Below are 19,070 nucleotides of genomic sequence, written 5' to 3' on the forward strand. Positions count from 1 at the left end.
GAATTGACAACACCAAGCACAGATCTATGATTTAAGAAGGGCATCATGATTTGACTGAGCAACGTGTAAATGGAAGGAAGTAGCCCATAAGTGGTCCACGTTCACAAGCCACACCCTTGGAGGAGCTCCTGTCTATGAGTATAGCAGAGTAACACTAGAAATCATTTCACCCACTGTGTTCTTGTTTGTTTGTTTTCCAGGTCGTTTTTGGTTCTGTCCTAGGTCTCTGGGTTATTGTAAAGGAAGAACTTAAAGTATTGTTTTTCTCAGATTATATGATACAACATATAAACAACTCCAAAAATTCTACCATGAAACTCATACACCTTCAGTATGGTAGCTTGATACAAGATTAGCTCAACCACCCCCAAAACACCCCAAAACAACAAAGCAGCATAAGCCCTCCCATCTACAATTAATAAAAGTGAGCTGAGAAAGAAATCAGGGAAGCACCACCCTTTGCAATAGTTATAGATAATATAAAATATCTTGGGGTAACTCTAGCCAAGCAAGCAAAAGAACTGTATAACAATAACTTTGAGTCTTTGAAGAAAGAAATTGAAGAAGATATCAGAAGATGGAAAGAGCCTCCATGCTTATAAATTGGTAGTTTTAATAGAGAAAAAGTGGTCATTTTGCAAAAGCAATCTATAGAGTCAATGCCGTTCTCATCAAAATTCCAACACAAATCTTTCCAGACCTGGAAAGAACAATTCCCAACTTTGTTTGGAAAAGCAGAAAACAAAATGAAAAAGAAAAAAAACAACAAAAACAAAAACACAAAACACAAAACCAAAACTGCAGGGTAACTAAAATAATCTTATACAATAAAGGAACTTCTGAAGGTTTCATCATCCCTGATTTCAAGCTCTTCTACAGAGTATAGTCATAGAAACTGCATGGTGTTGGCATAGAAACAGATGTGCTGATCAACGGAATCAAATCAAAGACCCAGACATAAATTCAAACCTAGTTTTTGATAAAGAACCCAGAACTAGAATTTGGAAAAAGGCAGCAACTTCACCCTTCATTCTTCTCTTCAGCCTCCCAGAGAACAGCTCCCAGTTTTCAAAAGCCTCTGCAGCTCAAATCCCCAAAATCCTTCCACAATCTACACCAACATTCACGTATGCAAGACCATCAGAGTAACACCCACTCTCTGGTACCAAGCCAGATCCTGGTTTGTATTTCTGTGTGTGATGAAATGCTAAGCATTTGAGAAGGAGAAAGGGTTTATCTGGCTTTCGTGGCAGGATGGAACCCAGAGCAGGAACCTAGAGGAAATGGAAACAGGCACCATGGAGGAACACTGCTTCCTGTCTTGCCCTCCATGGCTGGGCATGTGACTCTCTTCCACAACCCAGGACCACCTGCCCAGGGTGTCAACTCCCACAGTGGACTGGCCCATCAATTAGAAGTCAAGACAAAAACCCTACAAACATGCCCACATTTATATTTAGGCTAATCAGGTTCTTTAGATACATAGAGATTATATTCAGTATAGATAGTATAATCTTCAACCTCTTCAAAGAGCTGTGGAAAATGGCCTTTACTCTAACCTACAGTTCCATGGTAATGAGACACAATCACCCCTGGCCACACCGATTTACTCCTGAGAGAATGTTGAGCACCAAAGACAGTCTACCTGGAGCCTTTCTCCTTGGCAGAACTGGCCTTTGGGCAAAGAAATGCCCATACCTCGACCACTGACAGTGATGCAGAGTATCTGTAAATGGATAAAACAGGACTTTCATACCCTGCCAAGACAGGGTAAGATAGTTCTGAAAAGTTTCTTGCCTTTGAAAATGGTCTGTCAGTTACATTAGGCCTTGGCCAAAGTTGGTTCCCTCAACATTACAAATGAGACTTTGGGTGATTGCCCAGGTAGTCAGTTGTCTCTGTCATTTGTTGCACATTTTGGAAGTTTCTTGATTGTACTTCTTGTTTACTCAAGTAATATTACTTCCCTTCTCAGATCTTTGATGGAGTTGAAGATTAGATAATTGTAGTTACCCTCCTCATGATTTAGCTAAGCTTAATTTCAATACATTATTTAGACTCCTTGAAATAGAATGCTTAGTAAAACTTTTGTTGTGCGTTTCTTGCTTAATACAGTTTATTATTTGTAATTTTCTATTTGGTATCTGTTCCTATTGTATATAGTTGTATTGGGTTTGAATTGATCTTGTTTAGACAAAGGGGGGAGATGATGGAGAAATTCTGTTAACCAATCACAGTGAATTGGGGCGTGGTGACCTGGTCCCCAGGGAAGAAAACCTGGAGATCCAGGTGCTCTCTCTCTCTCTCTCTCTCTCTCTCTCTCTCTCTCTCTCTCCTCTGTGCTCGCGGATCATTTCAGATCTGGGACTTCTCACTCTGATAGCATTAGTTTCCCCCTTTTTCATTTATTAAGATATAGCTTGTTGTTGGACTGGTCTGGTTATTCATTGTTCCTACTGATTACATCTACACCACACAACTCCAGAGCTTCTGAGTAAGGCTTGCTGGGAAATTAAGCAAGAAATCCTGGCTCAGGTCGGTCAGTGACAGTTGTGAAGTTTACAACTCAAGATGGCTAAGCTCATGTCTGACTGAATCTATGCAACCCGGGGAGTCTTGAGGTAGGCTGATTCCAAATTTTCTGAGAAATTGCCATACTGATTTCCAAAGTGGCTGTACCAGTTTTCACTCCTACCAGCAATGGACGAGTGTTCCCCTTACTTCACGTCCTCTCTAGCATAAGCTCTCATCAGAGTTTTATATCTTAGTCATTCTGTTAGGTGTAAGGGCTATCTTAGAGTTGTTTTGATTTACATTTCCCTGATAGCTAAGGATGTTGAACATTTCCTTAAATATCTTTTGGTCATTTGAGTTTCCTCTGTTTAGAATGGCTGTACCCTATTTTTTAAATTGGGTTATTTGGTATTTAGGTGTTTAGTTTCTTGAATTCTTTTTATATTTTGGAGATCAGCCTTCTGTCAGATGTGGGGTTGGTGAATTTCTTTTCTCATTCTGTAGACTGCCCTTTTGTCTTATTGACCATATTTTTGCCATATGTCATATATAAACTTCTTGGTTTCAGGAGATACCATTTATTGTTGCTTTCAGTGCCTGTGTCCATGCTTTCAAGGCTACTTCCCACTTTCTCTTCTATCAGGTTCAATGTAACTGAATTTATGTTGAGATTGTTGACACATTTGGACTTGAGTTTTATGCATGGGAATATATGTGGATCTATTTTCATTCTTCTCTATGGCGACATCCAGTTATGCCAGCACCATTTGTTGAAGATGCTTTTTTTTCCATTGTACAATTTTGTCTTCTTTGTCAAAAATCAGGTGTTTATTGGTGTATGGATTAATATGAGGGTCTTCAATCAGATTCCATTGATCCATGTGTCTGTTTTTATGCCAATACGAAGCTGTTTTATTATTGTAGCTCTATAGTAGAGCTTGAAGACAAGGATGGTGATGCCTCTGGAAGCTCCTTTATTGTACCGGATTGTTTTGGCTATCCTGGGATTTTTATTTTTCCATATGCAGCTGAGAATTGTTTTTTCGAGGTTTGTGCAGAGTTGTGTTGGAATTTTGATTGCATTGCATTGAATGTGTAGATCGCTATTGGTAAGATTGTCGTTTTTATTATGTTGATCCCACCTACCCAAGAGCATGGGAGATCTTTCCATCTTCTGATTTCTCCTTTAATTTCTTTCTTTGAAGACTTAAAGTTCTTGTCACACAGGTCTTTTACTTGTTTAATTAAAGTTACCCCAAGATATTTTATGTTATTTGTGGCTTTTGAAAAGGTTGATGTTTCTCTGATATCTTTCTCAGCCCATTTATGATTTGTATATAGAAGGGCTAGTGGTGTTTCTTTATTTTGCGTTTGTTGTATTCTGCCATATTACTGAAGGTGTTTTCAGCTGTAGGAGCTCCCAGGATGGATTCTTGGGGTCACTCATGTAAACTATCATATCATCAGTAAATAGAGCCAGTTTAGTCTTTTCCAATTAGTCTCTCCTTGATCACTTTTTGTTGACTTACTGCTCTAGCTAGAACTTTGAGTACAATATTTAAATAGATATGGAGACAGTAGAAAACCTTGTCTTGTTGCTGATTTTAGTGGGATTGCTTTGAGCTTCTCTCTTTTTAATTTGATGTAGGCTGTTGGCTTTCTGTATATTACCTTTGTCATGTTTAGGTATCCCTGATCTCTCCAAGACCTTTTTCATGAAGGGGTGTTGGATTTTGTAAAAGGCTTTTTCAACATCTAATGAGATGATCATGTTTTTTTTTTTTCAGTTTAATTATATGGTGGATTATATTGATAGATTTTCATATGTTGAACATCCCTACATCTCTGGGATGCAGCCTGGGATTTAATTTTTTGTTTATACTGTTCTGTTCTTGGATTCTCTCTGTCATTATTTTATTGAGTATTTTTGTTCATTAAAATACTCAATGCAATAAAATACTCACGAAGAAGATTGGTTTGCAATTCTCTTCTTTATTGTGTCTTTGAGTGATTTGGGTATCAGAATGACTGTAACCTTGAAAAAAGAGTTTGGCAATGTCCTTCTGTTTTTAGTGAGTGGAACAATTTGACGAGTATTGATATTAGCTCTTTGAAATTCTGGTCGAATTCTGCACTGAAACTATCTGGCCCTGGACTTTTCTTTTTGGTTGTGAGACTTTTGATGACTGTTTCTATTTCCTAAGGGATTATAAATCTATTTAAATTGTCCACCTGGTCCTGATTTAATTTTGGTGTGTGGTACCTTAAAGAAAGTTGTCCTTTTCTTTTACATTTTCCAATTTTGTGGAGAACAAGTTTTCAAAGTACAGCCTGGTGATTCTCTGGATTTCCTCTATGTCTGTTGTTCTATCTTCCTTTTTATTTCTGATTTTGTTAATTTGGATATTTTGTCTCTGCTCTTTGAATAGTTTGGATAGGGTTTGTCTGTCTTGTTGATTTTCTTGAGGAACCAACTTTTTGCTTCATTGATTCTTTGTATTGTTCCCTTTGTTTCTATTTTGTTGATTTTAGCTTCAAGTTGATTATTTCTTGTTGACTACTCCTCCTGGGTGAGTCTGCTTCTCTTTGTTCTAGAGTTTTCAAGTGTACTGTTAAGTTATGAGTGTGAGATTTCTCCACGTTCTTTATGTAGATACTTAGTGCTATGAACTTTCCTCTTAGACTGCTTTTATAATGTCCCATAGGTTTGGGTATGTTGTACCTTCATTTTCACTGGATTCTAGGAATTCTTTAATCTCTTTCTTTCTCTCTTTCTTTCTCTCTCTCTTTCTTTCTTCTTTCTTTCTTTCTTTCTTTCTTTCTTTCTTTCTTTCTTTCTTTCTTTCTTTCTTTCTTTCTTTCTTTCTGCCTGTCTGTCTGTCTGTCTTTCTGTCTTCCTTCCTTCCTTTCTTGACCCAGTGATGATTCAGTTGAGAACTGTAAAATTTCCATGAGTTTGTAGGCTTTCTGCAATTAGTTTTGTTGTTGAATTCTAACTTTAAGCCAAGGTGATCTGATAAGATACAGGGAGTTATTTCAATTTTTTTTTTATCTGTTGAGATTTTTGTTGTCACTGAGTGTGTGGTCAATTATTGAGAAGGTTCCATGCAGTGCTGAGAAGAAGGTATATTATTTGGAGTTGGATGGAATTCTCTGTAGATGTCTGTTAAGTCCATTTTTGTCATAACATCTGTTAAATCCCTTGTTTCTATGTTAGGTTTCTGTCTGGCAGACTTGTTACTTGGTGAGATTGTGGTGCTGAAGTCTTCTACTATTAGTGTGTGGGTTTAATGTATGATTTAAGCTTTATGATGTTTTATTACAGATGTGGGTTTCCTTGTATTATTGGCATAGATAGTTAGAATTGAGACTTCATCATGAATGACTTTCCCTGTGATGAATATTAAATGTCTTTCTTCATCTCTTTGATTAATTTTAGTTTGAAGTCTATTTTGTCAGATATTAGGATAGCTACACCAGTTGTTTCTTAGGTCCATTGATTGGAAACTCTTTCCCAACCATTTACTCTGAGGTAATATCTGTCTTTGAGGTTGAGGTGTTTTTCTTGTATGTAGCAGAAGAGTGGGTTCTGGTTTTGTATCCATTCTGTTAGCCTGTGTCTTTGTTTTATTTTGTTTTTCAAGACAGAGTTCCTCTGTAGCTTTGGAACCTGTCCTACAACTAGCTCTCATAGGCCAGGCTGGCCTTGAACTCACAGAGATCCACCTGCCTTTGCCTCCTGAGTGCTTGAATTAAAGGCATGTGCCACCACCACCAGGGTAGCCTGTGTCTTTAAATAGGTGAATTGAGTCCATTGATATTAAGAAATATTAATGACCAATGATTAGTAATTCCTGCTACATTTGGTTTTGTTGTTACTGGTGGTAGTATTTGTGTGTTTCTCTTCTTTGGGTTTTGCTGGTGTGAGGTGTTAGGGTATCTGCTGCTCGTGCATTTGTGGGTTCAGCAAACTTCATTGGGTTATAGTTTCCCTTCTAGTACTTTCTGTAGGGCAGATTGTGTGGATATCATTTAAATCTGATTTTGACATGGAATTCCTTGTTTTCTCCATCTATGGTGACTGAAAACTTTGCTGGGTATAGTAGTCTAGGCTGACATCTGTGGTCTCTTAGTGTCTGTAACATATCTGCCCTGGACCTTCTGGCTTTCAGAGTTTCCATTGAGAAATCAGGTGTAATTCTGATAGGTCTGCCTTCATATATTACTTGGCCTTTTCCTCTACAGCTCTTAGTATTCTTTCTTTATTCTGTATGTTTAGTGTTTTTATTATTATATGGTGAGGGGACTTTCTTTTTTTATCCAGTCTATTTGGAGTTCTGTAAGCTTCTTGTACCTTCATAGTCATATCCTTCTTTATTTTGGGAAAGTTTTCTTCTATGACTTTGTTAAATATCTTTTCTGTGCTTTTGGATTGTACTTCTATTTCTTCTTAAATTCATATTCTTAGGTTTGGTTTTCTGGTATCCCAGATTTCTTGAATGTTTGGTCTTTTTTTTGCAGAAAACTTAGACATTTTATTTATTTTTGTTCTTGAAATTTCCACCTCTTCCCATCCTCCCATTTTCCTCCCACTCCTCCCACTCCCCCTCTCCTTTGCTCTCCAGTCCTAAGAGAAGTCAGGATGCCCTGTCTTGAGGGAAGTCCAAGGCCTCCCTCCCTCCTAGGAAGGTGTGCATCCAAACAGTCTACACTCCCAAGAAGCCAGTCCATGCAGTAGAATCAAAATCTAGTGTCATTATCGTTGGCCTCTCAGTCCGTCCTCATTGTCAGCCACATTCAGAGAGTCCAGCTTGATCACAGGCTCGTTCAGATCCAGTCCAGCTGGCCTTGGCGAGCTCCCACTAGATCAGTTCCACAGTCTCTGTGGGTGGATTCACCCCTCACCGTCCTGCCTTCCTTTCTTATATTCTCCCTCCTTCTGCTCTTCATCTGGGCTTTGGGAGCTCAGTCCAGTGCTCCAATATGGGTCTCTTTCTCTATCTCCATTCCTCACCAGATGAAGGTTCTATGGTGACATGCAAGATATTCATCAGAGTGTCTAAGGGAGAAGGCCAGTTCAGGCACCCTCTCCTCTGCTGCCCATGAACCTAGCTGGGGAAATTCCCTTGGACACCTGGGAACCCCTCTAGAGCCAAGACTCTAGTCAACCCTAAAATGGCTTCCTTAGTTAAGATATCTTCTTCCCTGCTCCCATATCCACACTTCCTCCATCTCAATTATGCCATTCCCCCAAGCTCTCCCAATTTCCCCTTTCTCTCTTCACTCTCCTCATCTCCCCCCTCCCCCCCAACCCACCCCAACCTCCCTGCTCCCAACTTTTGCCTGGAGATCTTCTCTGCTTCCAATATTCAGGAGGATAACTATATGTATTTCTTTGGGTTCACCTTCTAAATTTGGCTTCTTTAGGATCACAGCTATAGGCTCAATGCCCTTTGTTTATGGCTAGAATCCACTTATGAGTGAGTACATACCATATTCCTCTTTTTGAGTCTGGGTTATCTCACTCAACAAAGTGTTTTCTATTTCCATCCATTTGCATGCAAAATTCAAGATTTCATTGTTTTTTTACCACTGAATAGAACTCTAAAGTTATATGTGCCACACCTTCTTTATCCACTCTTCCATTGAGGGGCATCTAGGTTGTTTCCAGGTTCTGGCTATTGCAAATAGTGCTGCTACGAACATAGTTGAACAAATGTTTTTGTAGTATGATTGGACATCTCTAGGATATATTCCCCAGAGTGGTATTGCTGGATCTTGCTGTAGGTTGATTCCCAATTTCCTGAGAAAGCGCTTAAGAAGTTTTTGAGTTTATAATTTTCTTTGATGGATGACTCTATTTCTTCTATTGTATCTTTAATGCCTGTGATTCTCTCTTCCATCTTTTGTAATCTGGTGTTTATGCTTGCATCTGTACTTCCTGTTCCTTTTCCCAGATTTTCCATTTCCAGAATTCCCATGGTTTGTGTTTTCTTATTGCCTCTATATCAATTTTTAAGTCTTGGACTGTTTCCTTCACTTCTTTGATTGCTTTTCTTGGTTTTCTTGGCTTTCTTTAAAGGATTTTATTGATATCTTCCAATCTTTTGCTTTTTCTCATTTGTTTCTTTAATGGAATTTTTCATTTCCTCTTTAAGGGCCTTTATCATATTCACAAAATTATTTTTGAGGTTGTTTTCTCCCGTTTCATCTGTGTTGGGATGTTCAGGTCTTGCTGGTGTAGAACCTCTAGTTTCTGCTGCTGCCATTGTGCTCTTTCTGTTGTTGAATGTGTTCTTACACTGCCATCTGCCCATCTCTTCCTTCCAGTCGGTGCAGGTGGAGCCTGTACCTCTTTGGGTCAGCCTTCCTATTTATATTTATCCCTTTTTCTTCTCAGGCAGCTTCTGTAGCAGGAAGTCACCAGCTTGCCCTGGCCTCACTTTACTGTCTCCTAAATCTCTAGAAACCTGAAGAGTAGTTGTGTTTTCTGAGGAGACTGAGGAGGACACCTGAGCTAAGAGCAGGATTTCCTTGTAAATTGTGTCCTGAGTCCCAGCACCTAAGTATGTTCACAAATCCTGCATTTGTGGATGTGGAGTGCAAGATGCTGAGACACAGGTGAGGCAGGGACTTGACTGTATGGGCATGAGTAAGGAAACGTGCATATATTCCCATATGAGTAAAAGGAGCAAAGATCAAATGAGGACGGAGGTGTGTTACTGAATAGACAGTGATGTTTCCTTTGGCAGCAATAAAGGGATGGCAAAGGCCATTATATATTACAAAACTAAACAGGTGAGAGACAGGAAAGTGGGGCATGAATAAATACCAAGATAGGCAGTGGACAGAGAAACAAGTGTGGACTTTCTGCTAGAAGCCTGCATTCCCCTGTGTCTCCTGAGTCCTTTGTGCCTACTTTGTCTGCTGAGAATAGAGGCCAGGTTCATTCTGTCCCAGACTGTCTGTGCCTGTCCTTTGAAAGCCATGTGGCACTATTTGGTGGGTCTAGTGGGCCTGTGGACCCTCCTGCGCTTGATCAGGGAGAGGCAGGTAGTGAGCCATCTTCAAGACAAGTATGTCTTCATCACGGGCTGTGACTCGGGCTTTGGGAACCTGCTGGCCAGACAGCTGGACAGGAGAGGCATGAGGGTGCTGGCTGCATGTCTGACGGAGACGGGAGCTGAGGAACTGAGGAACAACACATCAAAGAGGCTGGAGACAGTGATCCTTGATGTCACCAAGACAGAGAGTATTGTGGCAGCCACTCAGTGGGTGAAGGAGCGTGTTGGGAACAGAGGTAACATTGTGATGCCTGTCTGTGTCTGTTGGTTTGAGTCTGTGTTTGAAGAGCCCTCCTGGTTATACTCCATATAACAAGATGCTTTATGTGGGTTGGGGGCACTTGAAGTACCAGTGCCTTATGCTCTCCCCTGAACATCACCTGAGCACTTTCTTTCTCTCCAGCCCCTACCTGATGTCTCTCAATCTCTTTGTTCTTGGTAAGAAGGTGTCCCGGGGAGGATTCACCTCCTCACCTTCCTGTCTGTGCTCTGTCATCTTCTCTATGTTTAAAATCTAAGCTGATGGATGCTTAGAGCATTGCCACTTTATGGAGCACAGGATGGGTCTTGTCCCAGGGATAGGTGCGCAGGGATCTGTGACACACTTGAGTGGATCTCCTGCGTCAGCACCGTCCTTGCTGTTACTTGTCACCTGCCATCCTCTGTGGAGGGAGACAAGACTGCTCCTGTGTAGAGCAGCCATGACAAGAGTAAAGACTGATTTGGGAAAGTAAGATAGAGGTTAATATTCTTTCATCGATGTGAAAGTGTTAATTGTGATGGCCCAAAGAAGACCTTTGGTTAAAAGAAGTCTAAGAATAAGTTGAAAACATGGTGATTGTTCTAATTACTAGAAAAATGTTAAACAACAAAATTTAACCTATAATTTAGCACCCAGTGCATAAAAACTGGCAACATTTTCACCAGTGTACATTAAAGTAAATGCATTCTTTTCACTTAGAAAGGTGAGCAATTTTTACCTCAACATTTCTTTGGTAATTTAGTTTTGAAACATGGTTTCTCTGTTTCTTGATTGTTCTGGAACTCTGTAGACCAAGGTGGTCTCCAACTCAGAGATCAGTCCTCTTGTGTCTCCCAACTGTTGGAATTAAAGGCGTGGGCCTCCACAGCCTGGCTTGCACGGTAATATTTAATGAATTAAAAAAATCTGACCTTCAGGAAAGCCCCACTAATGTAACCATATCTTGGGGTCAGATGCTGGGATTGTTTGGTACATTTGTGTTTGTTTTAGCTTAAGATTTTAGGCTAGGAAATGGATACTGACTCGCCTTGAACTCACGACCTTTCTGCCTCAGACCCTCCTGTACCAGGATTGCAGGTCTGTGCCACCACCCATATCTTGTTCCCTGCATTTATGATGATGAGAACTGTCCTGTTACTCAGATTTCTGAGCTTGTGGTGGGATCCTAGCCATAAAATATCTCAGTTAAATGGTTTGTGTTTCCAGCAATATAAGGTATGGATCCGGAGTGAGGTGGCCCATGACTTTCGGGGCTAATTCTTCAAAACCAACAAACAACACAATAGCTTTGAACCAAGTAGCCTGCAGTTGACAGGCACAGTGGCTGACAGTGAATGTGCTGCTGAGGTATCCAGCACAGACGGGGTGGCTGCCTGGATTCTGCAACAGTGACTAAAAGAGACCAGCGACAGTGAGCGTCCTGTGTATGAGCGGGATGAGAAGGTTCTGTTTTCTGGGGCAGAGTGTGGAGCTGTGCTGTAGCCTTGCTGCTCCCTCAGGTTGGCCTTGTATTTTGTAAGTTCCCCGGGGAAGTTCCTCAGTGTTGATGCTGAATGTGCCAAGGCGTATCTGCCAGAAGACACCCTGGGAGTGGTCATTGCCTACCTCATTTGTTTATTCCTGTGACTTTTATTTGCTTGTTTTTTTTAAGGAAGGATGTCCCACCTGGGTTTCACAGATTTGTCTAGGTTATTGGACTAGTAGGCTCCTGTCTAGGCCTCCCCAGTTCCAGGATTACACACAAGCTTTCTTTCCGGCCTTCTCATGTGGGTTGTGGCACTCAAGCTCAGGCCTTTGCGTGGGAGGCAAGTCCTATGCACACTGAGCTTTTCTCATGACCCTTTCTCCTACTTTTCTTTGCCACTTGAAAGACAGAGGCCGCAGTGTGTAAACTGCTTAGAGAGATCTGAAAGCACGCTGTAAGCGAAAAGTATGTGCAAGCATGACATCAACCTGTAGAACACAAGCAGAGCATCTTGTTATCAGGTTAGCAGAGGCACACCATGTGCTCAACATCTGTTCTGAAGATCAGCAGCTGAGAAGTGACCGCTTTTGCTTCTTATTCAGCACACGGGGCCATGAAGGGTTAAAGGAGCCTAGAGTCTTGGGGATGGGTTTCCCAGCTCTGATGATACCATGCTGCTGTGGGACAATGATCTCTTCTCCTGTCACTTGTCTTACTTTTAATAAAACACTGATTGGCCAGTAGCCAGGCAGGAAGTATAGGCAGGGCAACCAGGCAGGACGTGGAGGTGGGGCAATGAGAACAGGAGAATTCTGGGAGTAGGAATGGTCACTCTGCAGTCATCACCCAGATGCAGAGAAAGCAAGCTGAGAATGCCTCGCTGATAACAGGTACCAAGCCGCATGGCTAATACAGACAAGAATTATGGGCTAATATAAGTTATAAGAGTTAATAAGATGCCTATGCTAATAGGTTAACCAGTTCACAATTAATGTGTGCCTTTGTGTGTTTTCTTTGGGTCTAAATGGCTATGGGACCTGGTGGGACAGAAACCTCAGTCAACAAAATGGCACCAACATGGACAGCTATATCCACTTAAAACCTGAGAGAGTTTGGGAAGAAATTATAGACACAATAGTAGCCTTAACCACGGCTTGTTGGTAACATTTTCTCAGGTGGATTCTGTTTGCTAGAGGCAAGTGCACCTCATTTAAGAGAGGCTTCCTGACTCAACTTTAGAAGTAAAAGCCTTGCATTTTAAGAGGCCCCACACCAAACACTTAAATAGTGTTTATGAGAAGCCACTAGCATGTTTCTCGGTGGTGGCAGGGACCTTGAAACTTCATAGAATTGTGGCAATAAACACAGCTCCAGTTAATTCCTCCCCCATGAGGCTAGACTCTCAGAAAGCTAAGGAATTGGGGTGGATCCAGCTGTCAAAGCCATGGTTTTAATCCTAGCCATATATATCGCTTCGCAAATTAAAGACTTATGTGGTAAAAAAAAAATGATATACAGTAAAGAAAGATTAAAAGACAAAAAAAACCTCTAAAAGGTTTAAGTATGTTTTAAAATATATGTAGGCTTGGGAGAGAAAAGAAAAATGATAAAGTCCTTGAAATAAAAAGAAAGGAAGAGAGTAGTTGGGTGTGGTGGCACACACCTTTAATCCCAACACTTGGGAGGCAGAGGCAGGCAGATCTCTGCGTTCAAGGACAGTCTGGTTTACAGAGTGAGTGCCAAAGATACACAGAGAAAGCTAATGTCAAAAAGACAAAAACTTATAGTAAAAATAAAAGAAACAAAATAAAAGAAACAGAATTGAAAACAAAGCCACGTAAAGATGAAAAACACACAGAGAATCTGGATACTGTATGTTGTTATATTCTCTTTGAATTGTTTGAATGTTGAGGAAAGAGTAACAACTTCTAAAAGACATTTTATTATAAATGTTGCTGGATTAATCCTACAAACATATTTTGAAAATGCTTTGACTTTAAAATTTAAGTCAAAAGATATGTTACTTTGGAGCAGAGGTTTTGTTGTTGATTCCACCAAAAATGAGAGGCTGTGGATTCATTCTTGATTAAGAAAAATGAGGTTTGATCAAGGAAAATCCCCTGAAAAAGCTCTGATAGGAGCAGATGACTCAGATGTCTGAGTTCTACATTCATCCAGAACAACCTGAAGACTGCTCACTGAGATGATCAAGCCCCACAGAATATTCCAGCCAGGACTGGACCATAATTCTGAAACTAAATTTTCTTTAGTTCCCCGTAAGATTATCAGCACTCCCAATCAGCAGGAAATAGCTTGGAAAACTACGCCCATATTCACCCTCAAAATGGATAATGGATATTTATCTTTGTTTAGAGTGTTGGTTACAAGATGTTATAAATAATGGTCTAGACAAACAGATAAAAAAGGATATTATATTTACAGTTCTTGTTTTAAAAAGGGGGGAGGAAATGCTGTGGGATAATGGTCTTTTATCCTGACACTTGTCTTATTTTTTTTTATAAAATGCTGATTGGCCAGTAGCCAGGCAGCAAGTATAGGAGGGGTGACCAGACAGGATGTAGAGGTGGTATGATGAGAACAGGAGAATTCTAGGAAGAGGAAAGGTCACTCTGAAGCCATCACCCAGATACAGAGGAAGCAATGAGAATGCCTCGCTGATAATAGGTACCAAGCCCTGTGGCTATAAAGGCAAGAATTATGGGCTAATGTAAGTTATAAGAGATAATAGGAAGATTGAGCTAATAGGCTAAGCAGTTTATAATAAATGCAGGCCTTTGTGGGTTTTCTTTGGGACTAAATGGCTTGGGGACCTGGTGGAAAGGAAACCTCTGTCAACACCATGCTGTTCTTCATTGTGTCCTAGTCTCCAGTAAACACAAGTCTAAGCTGTCTTATCTTGTGGAGTTTGTGTATTTCATCCATAACTATACCTGTGCTGTGTGACTCTCTCTCCTTCCCACTGTCCCCAGGACTCTGGGGCCTGGTCAACAATGCTGGTATCTCCATCCCCTCGGGTCTCAATGAGTGGTTGAAGAAAGAGGATTTTGCCAAGATACTGGATGTGAACCTGTTGGGCGTGATCGAGGTGACTCTGAGCATGATGTCCTTAGTGAGGAAGGCAAAGGGCCGTGTGGTCAACGTTTCCAGCGTCTTGGGTCGATTGTCTTTGTTTGGTGGTGGTTACTGCATCTCCAAATATGGTGTAGAGGCCTTCTCAGACTCCATCAGGTAATGACAGGGATGTGGGTATCTGAGAGACTCATTGGAACAGGGTTTTATTTAATCAAGACCATTAGGAGGCCATCATGGAGAGGACATGCTCTGGCTTTGGGGTTCTATAACTGTCTCCTTGTCAGAGAAGGTGATCATTCTCCAGGAATACATTTCCATGTCTCCAGTAAGGGCAGGGTAAAGGCAGTAGTTAGTTAATCAATAATTAATAAATTTCAATAATCAATAATCAATAAATAATAAATTTATTTATTTATTTATTTATGTTTGTCAAGATATATGTAATTATAGCAGGCCTGCAATTCACTAGGTAGACCAAGCTGACCTCAAACTCATACAGACCTATCTCCTGAGGACTGGAATTAAAGAACTCAGTCAAGATGAAAGTTGTGTGCCAGCATCCTGCCGAGTTCAGTTAATCGTATCCTGCTTAGAGTTGGTGACATGGCTCAGTGTCTATGAGCACTGGCTGGTCTTCTAGAGGATCCAGGTTCTATTCCCAGCACCCACATGGCAGTTCACAACTGTCTATGACTCCAAGATCTTACTCCCTCACACAGACACATGCAGGAGAAACACCAATGCACATATAAATGTAATATCCTGCTGTAGCAGAAGACACACAAGGGGAATATCTTTGAGGCATAGTCAGACATATGATATTTTGGGAAGAGTCCAGACTCTTGACCTTTAATGATGTTCAGCTTGAGGATGTTACTGAGGTGGGCTGAGCATCTCATTAAGCTCATATTGTATTTCTATACTCTTGTTATAGTCTGTTATCAACTCATTATAGAATCACAAGAAGGCTTTCCCCCAGACCTCAAAAATTCTGACAACTGAGAAATTGAAAGAGGAGAAACTGTGACCACCCTTGCAGTGAGCAGAGCAGTTATCAGACTTAGGGTCCTAGAGCAAGAAGCCAAGCGGGAACCTAGCAGCCTGGTGAGGAGGCCTGTTGGGGAAAGTGGTCATTCTTAGGCTCTGTGTGGCCATGAATGTGCTGCTGGCTGCTGCTCAACAAAAGGATAAGTCATGTGATACCGGCAGGAGGTTGAGTCAGTGAGCACATGCAGGCATGTCAGGAGCATGAGAACCACAGACAAGCATGTACTTCATGATCTTCGCGAGGCAAATAGGAAGAGAGTGAATCAGGGGAGCCATGTGTGCCATGCAGCCTGTGAGTTGTAGAGAATGGGGGGGATGGTAAATGTGAGAGGCATTAAGAAAGCGGCCAGAGAGTGTTTCCAGGAAGATGCCTGCAGGAGCCATGGCCCAGCTGGACTGAGATGGGTTGGGAAGGTTCAAACCTAAGAGTGAGGAGGAGGTGACTTGGGTAAGGGTAATCCTTTGCACCTGGAATGTGTAGACAGGTGTTACCTGGAGTTTAGTTTTAGACCAGAGAGCTACATGCACCAAATACTTAGGGTGACATTTAAAGCACAGAGGCATTGCCCTCACCATGAGCTTCATCCCCATCTGCTGTACGACATCTGTCTGAAGCTTGCGGCCTCTCCTCACCACAGGCTCAAGTTATCATGTGACTGTGCTCTGATTCTGAGTGACCTCACAGAAATTCTTCTGAAGTCCTTGATGTCTCTCTATCTTGCAGGAGGGAGCTCTCCTATTTTGGAGTGAAGGTGGCCATTATAGAGCCTGGTTTCTTCCAGACTGCTATTTCCAGGAGTGACGGTCATGTGTCACATTCCAAGGTGCTGTGGGACCGGACCAGCTCAGAAGTCAAAGAGATCTATGACGAGAAGTTTTTCTTAACCTGTGAGTGGGTTTTGGGGACCAAAACAAATGAGTTTAGAATTCTGAGTCTCCTGTTAGTGTTGTCAGCAGTCACCCTAAGTTGTTTCTTCTCAAAATGAGTGTGTTTTGCTGTTTCCTTGGTTCACAGTGGGCATCTCACCACATAAAGAGACTCTTGGCTTCTAGAACATGAAGTGTTATTTCATTCAGACCCCTATTATTATGACATGAAAGAGAAACTGGAGTCAGGAAGCAGTGACTTTCCCTGAGCTTGGACTTGTTTCCACTCTTGCAGAGACAAGAGAATTCTCTGAACGGAGACCCAGGTGGAGCATGTGTGTGGTCCCTCCTTGAAGCTGGGCTGTGTCCTCCTGACAACCTCAGACAGGCTAGGCTTGGGCATGGCTTCAGATATGGGCAGCTTGGGCTCTAGTGAGGCTTTCCTCCATGTTGGTCTAGAGCAGGAGTGGGAGAGATAATCACCCCCGGAATCCTTTCTCCTTTTTCATAGATACGACAGGGCTAAAGTTATTGGACAAAATGTGCAACACAGACCTATCCTTGGTGACAGACTGCATGGAGCATGCACTGACTTCCCGCTACCCCCGGACCCGATACTCAGCTGGTTGGGATGCCAAGCTCTTCTACATCCCTGTGAGCTACCTGCCCACCCGCCTTGCAGATGTCGTCTTGTTCTGGACCGCCACGAAGCCTGAAAATACTCTGTGAAGCCTGCATCTGTTTCTGTACTTGGGGTATAAGAGTGCAGTGTGAGGGAGAGGATCCTCAGAGGCAGATGCTGGGCTCGGGACAAACTTGTCATTGGGAGGGACACCCATCGGTGCCTGACTTTTATGCCTTCACTGTGAGCATGCAGGGCATAGAGACACAGGAAACACTTCTATGTTTAAACAATGATGCCAATTTTGATAAAAATAAGAAAGTGATCTTCCATATACCAGGGTCATCCACCTTACTTATTTTATTTTTTTTAATCTGTCTGCATTTGTGTCTGTATTGCATGTGTGACGGAATTCTTATAGAGTCCAGTTGATTGATTTCCCTGATCCTGGAGTTACGGGCTGTTGTGAATTACCTACTGTGTAGTTGGGAACACAATTTAGGTATTCTAGTCTACCATCTGTCCCTATGGCTAAATACCTTATTTATGTTTTTAGTTAATTAATTATTTTGAGAGAGGCTCTCACTATGTCAACAGTAACATAATGACATTCGACTCTGCTTTGCTGTGACACATCTGGCTTAGCTATGAAGCCCTTAGTAGGATCAGTGAGGGAAGGAAGAAAGGACAGACACACAGACACATGGACAGAAAAACTGGCATCCTGTGGCTTGCAACCTGTATCCTCAGTATGTGTATTACAAACAGCTAAGGGAAAAAGCTTTCAAGTCTCTGTAGGACGTCTGAAGGCAGCTGTTTCAAGCTAGAACCTGGTGTGGGATTCCCCTCTGTATATATGTATTTCTATTAATCTGTGTAACATCACATGGCTGTGGCTTACCAGCTACGGTTCCATCTGGCTCCCACAGGGCTACATGACTTCTCTCTGACTCTGCCCTTCTTTCTCTCAGCATTCCGTTTAGTTTGACCTGTTCTGGGTGCTGACTGTGAGGAGTAAAAATATTCCTTTAAGCTTCTTTGTTTCCTGCTTGCCATTCCTGGCTCCACCATACACCACAGTCTCAGCTGGCTTTAGCACGGGTCACACTCAGCCGGCAACAGGGCATGTGTGTGGACTGTGACAATCTCCGTGGTAACCGAGGCAAATTTTGGGTCAAACATTGCACTTTCTTCACTATTCCTACCGGTTCAGCAGTGATGGAAGCTGCATTTCTGTGACCACAGCACTGCCGCTTGTATGGGAAGGTAGTGTCTCACCTTGACTTCCCCGAGTCCCAGAGTAGCCCCAAGGTGGCAGCACAGATGCCACCAGTGCAGGGGTGGGAATGTGCTATTTACAAACTCTAAACATCTCTGCCTTTGTTTCTGCTCCACTTCAGCTCTTCTAGCTATCAAAATACATGCAACAACTGTACCGATGACTGCATATTATTCCCTTCTCTCATCTCTACAACTATATACAGTTTCTCTCTCGATTTTTCTTCCTCTCTTCTCTCTTTTTTAATATCTACTTAATTCTGGGCTCATTACTCACCTCTTAACCTATAGGGCAATTTTTTCCTCTAGGGTTCCTCATGGGCCCCCCCTGTACACCTGGTACTCTTCTATGTTTTGGGGGGTTCCTCAGTCAGCTCCTGGTTGTGGTGCCATAATTTGGGGATCAACCATAAAAGTGGACCATTTGCCATAATACTGCTGTAGGAGTAAGTTTTGTAGATAATCTAACACTTGCCAAACCTGATCACAGTTAATATAATGTACTTGCTCTCTCTTTATAGCATTCTCTAACTGTGTGAGTGCCTGTTTGGCTGCTTCTGTAAGCTGTCTAGTGGAATTTGGATCACTGTTCCATTTAAGAATTTTACTTAGTGGATCAAGGCCTCTCATAGGATATTTTAAAAAAGGTCTCAGTTATTGGATGTTTTCCAAAAACTTTTAAAAATCATTAAGAGTTTTTAAACTATACTTTTTAATTTTTGGTTTGAGGCTTAATTTTTTCTTTAGGCTGTAACATATGACGTCAATACTAGAAAGTTGGGTGCAATGCATTTTCTCTGGAGCAACAATTAACCGTGCATGGGTAAGGCTCTGTTGTAGTAGTTCATATGTCTCAAG

At 41.6% G+C, this 19,070-nt stretch overlaps 1 protein-coding gene across 1 annotated transcript; it reads left to right on the plus strand.

Moving 5' to 3' along the window:
* The first annotated feature begins 9,358 nt into the window (after positions 1 to 9,358).
* On the plus strand, positions 9,359 to 17,268 carry LOC125389727 (retinol dehydrogenase 16-like). The gene is made up of 4 exons (XM_087902084.1): positions 9,359 to 9,814; positions 14,296 to 14,554; positions 16,170 to 16,333; positions 16,824 to 17,268. Exons 1-4 carry the CDS (start codon positions 9,502 to 9,504, stop codon positions 17,039 to 17,041), a joined length of 954 nt encoding a protein of 317 aa, XP_087758210.1. The 5' UTR covers positions 9,359 to 9,501; the 3' UTR covers positions 17,042 to 17,268.
* Positions 17,269 to 19,070: the final 1,802 nt, after the last annotated feature.

This window comes from Myodes glareolus, chromosome 26, assembly GCF_982192425.1.
Source record: "Myodes glareolus chromosome 26, mMyoGla1.1, whole genome shotgun sequence".
NCBI classification, from domain to species: domain Eukaryota; kingdom Metazoa; phylum Chordata; class Mammalia; order Rodentia; family Cricetidae; genus Myodes; species Myodes glareolus.

What these genes read in the sequence shown, in the direction of transcription:
- LOC125389727 (XM_087902084.1), top strand. Translation starts at nt 9,502, where the DNA reads ATGTGGCACTATTTGGTGGGTCTAGTGGGCCTGTGGACCCTCCTGCGC. An exon ending in GGAGCGTGTTGGGAACAGAG is followed by an intron (nt 9,815 to 14,295) that starts GTAACATTGTGA and finishes CACTGTCCCCAG; the next exon opens with GACTCTGGGGCCTGGTCAAC. An exon ending in CGAGAAGTTTTTCTTAACCT is followed by an intron (nt 16,334 to 16,823) that starts GTGAGTGGGTTT and finishes CCTTTTTCATAG; the next exon opens with ATACGACAGGGCTAAAGTTA.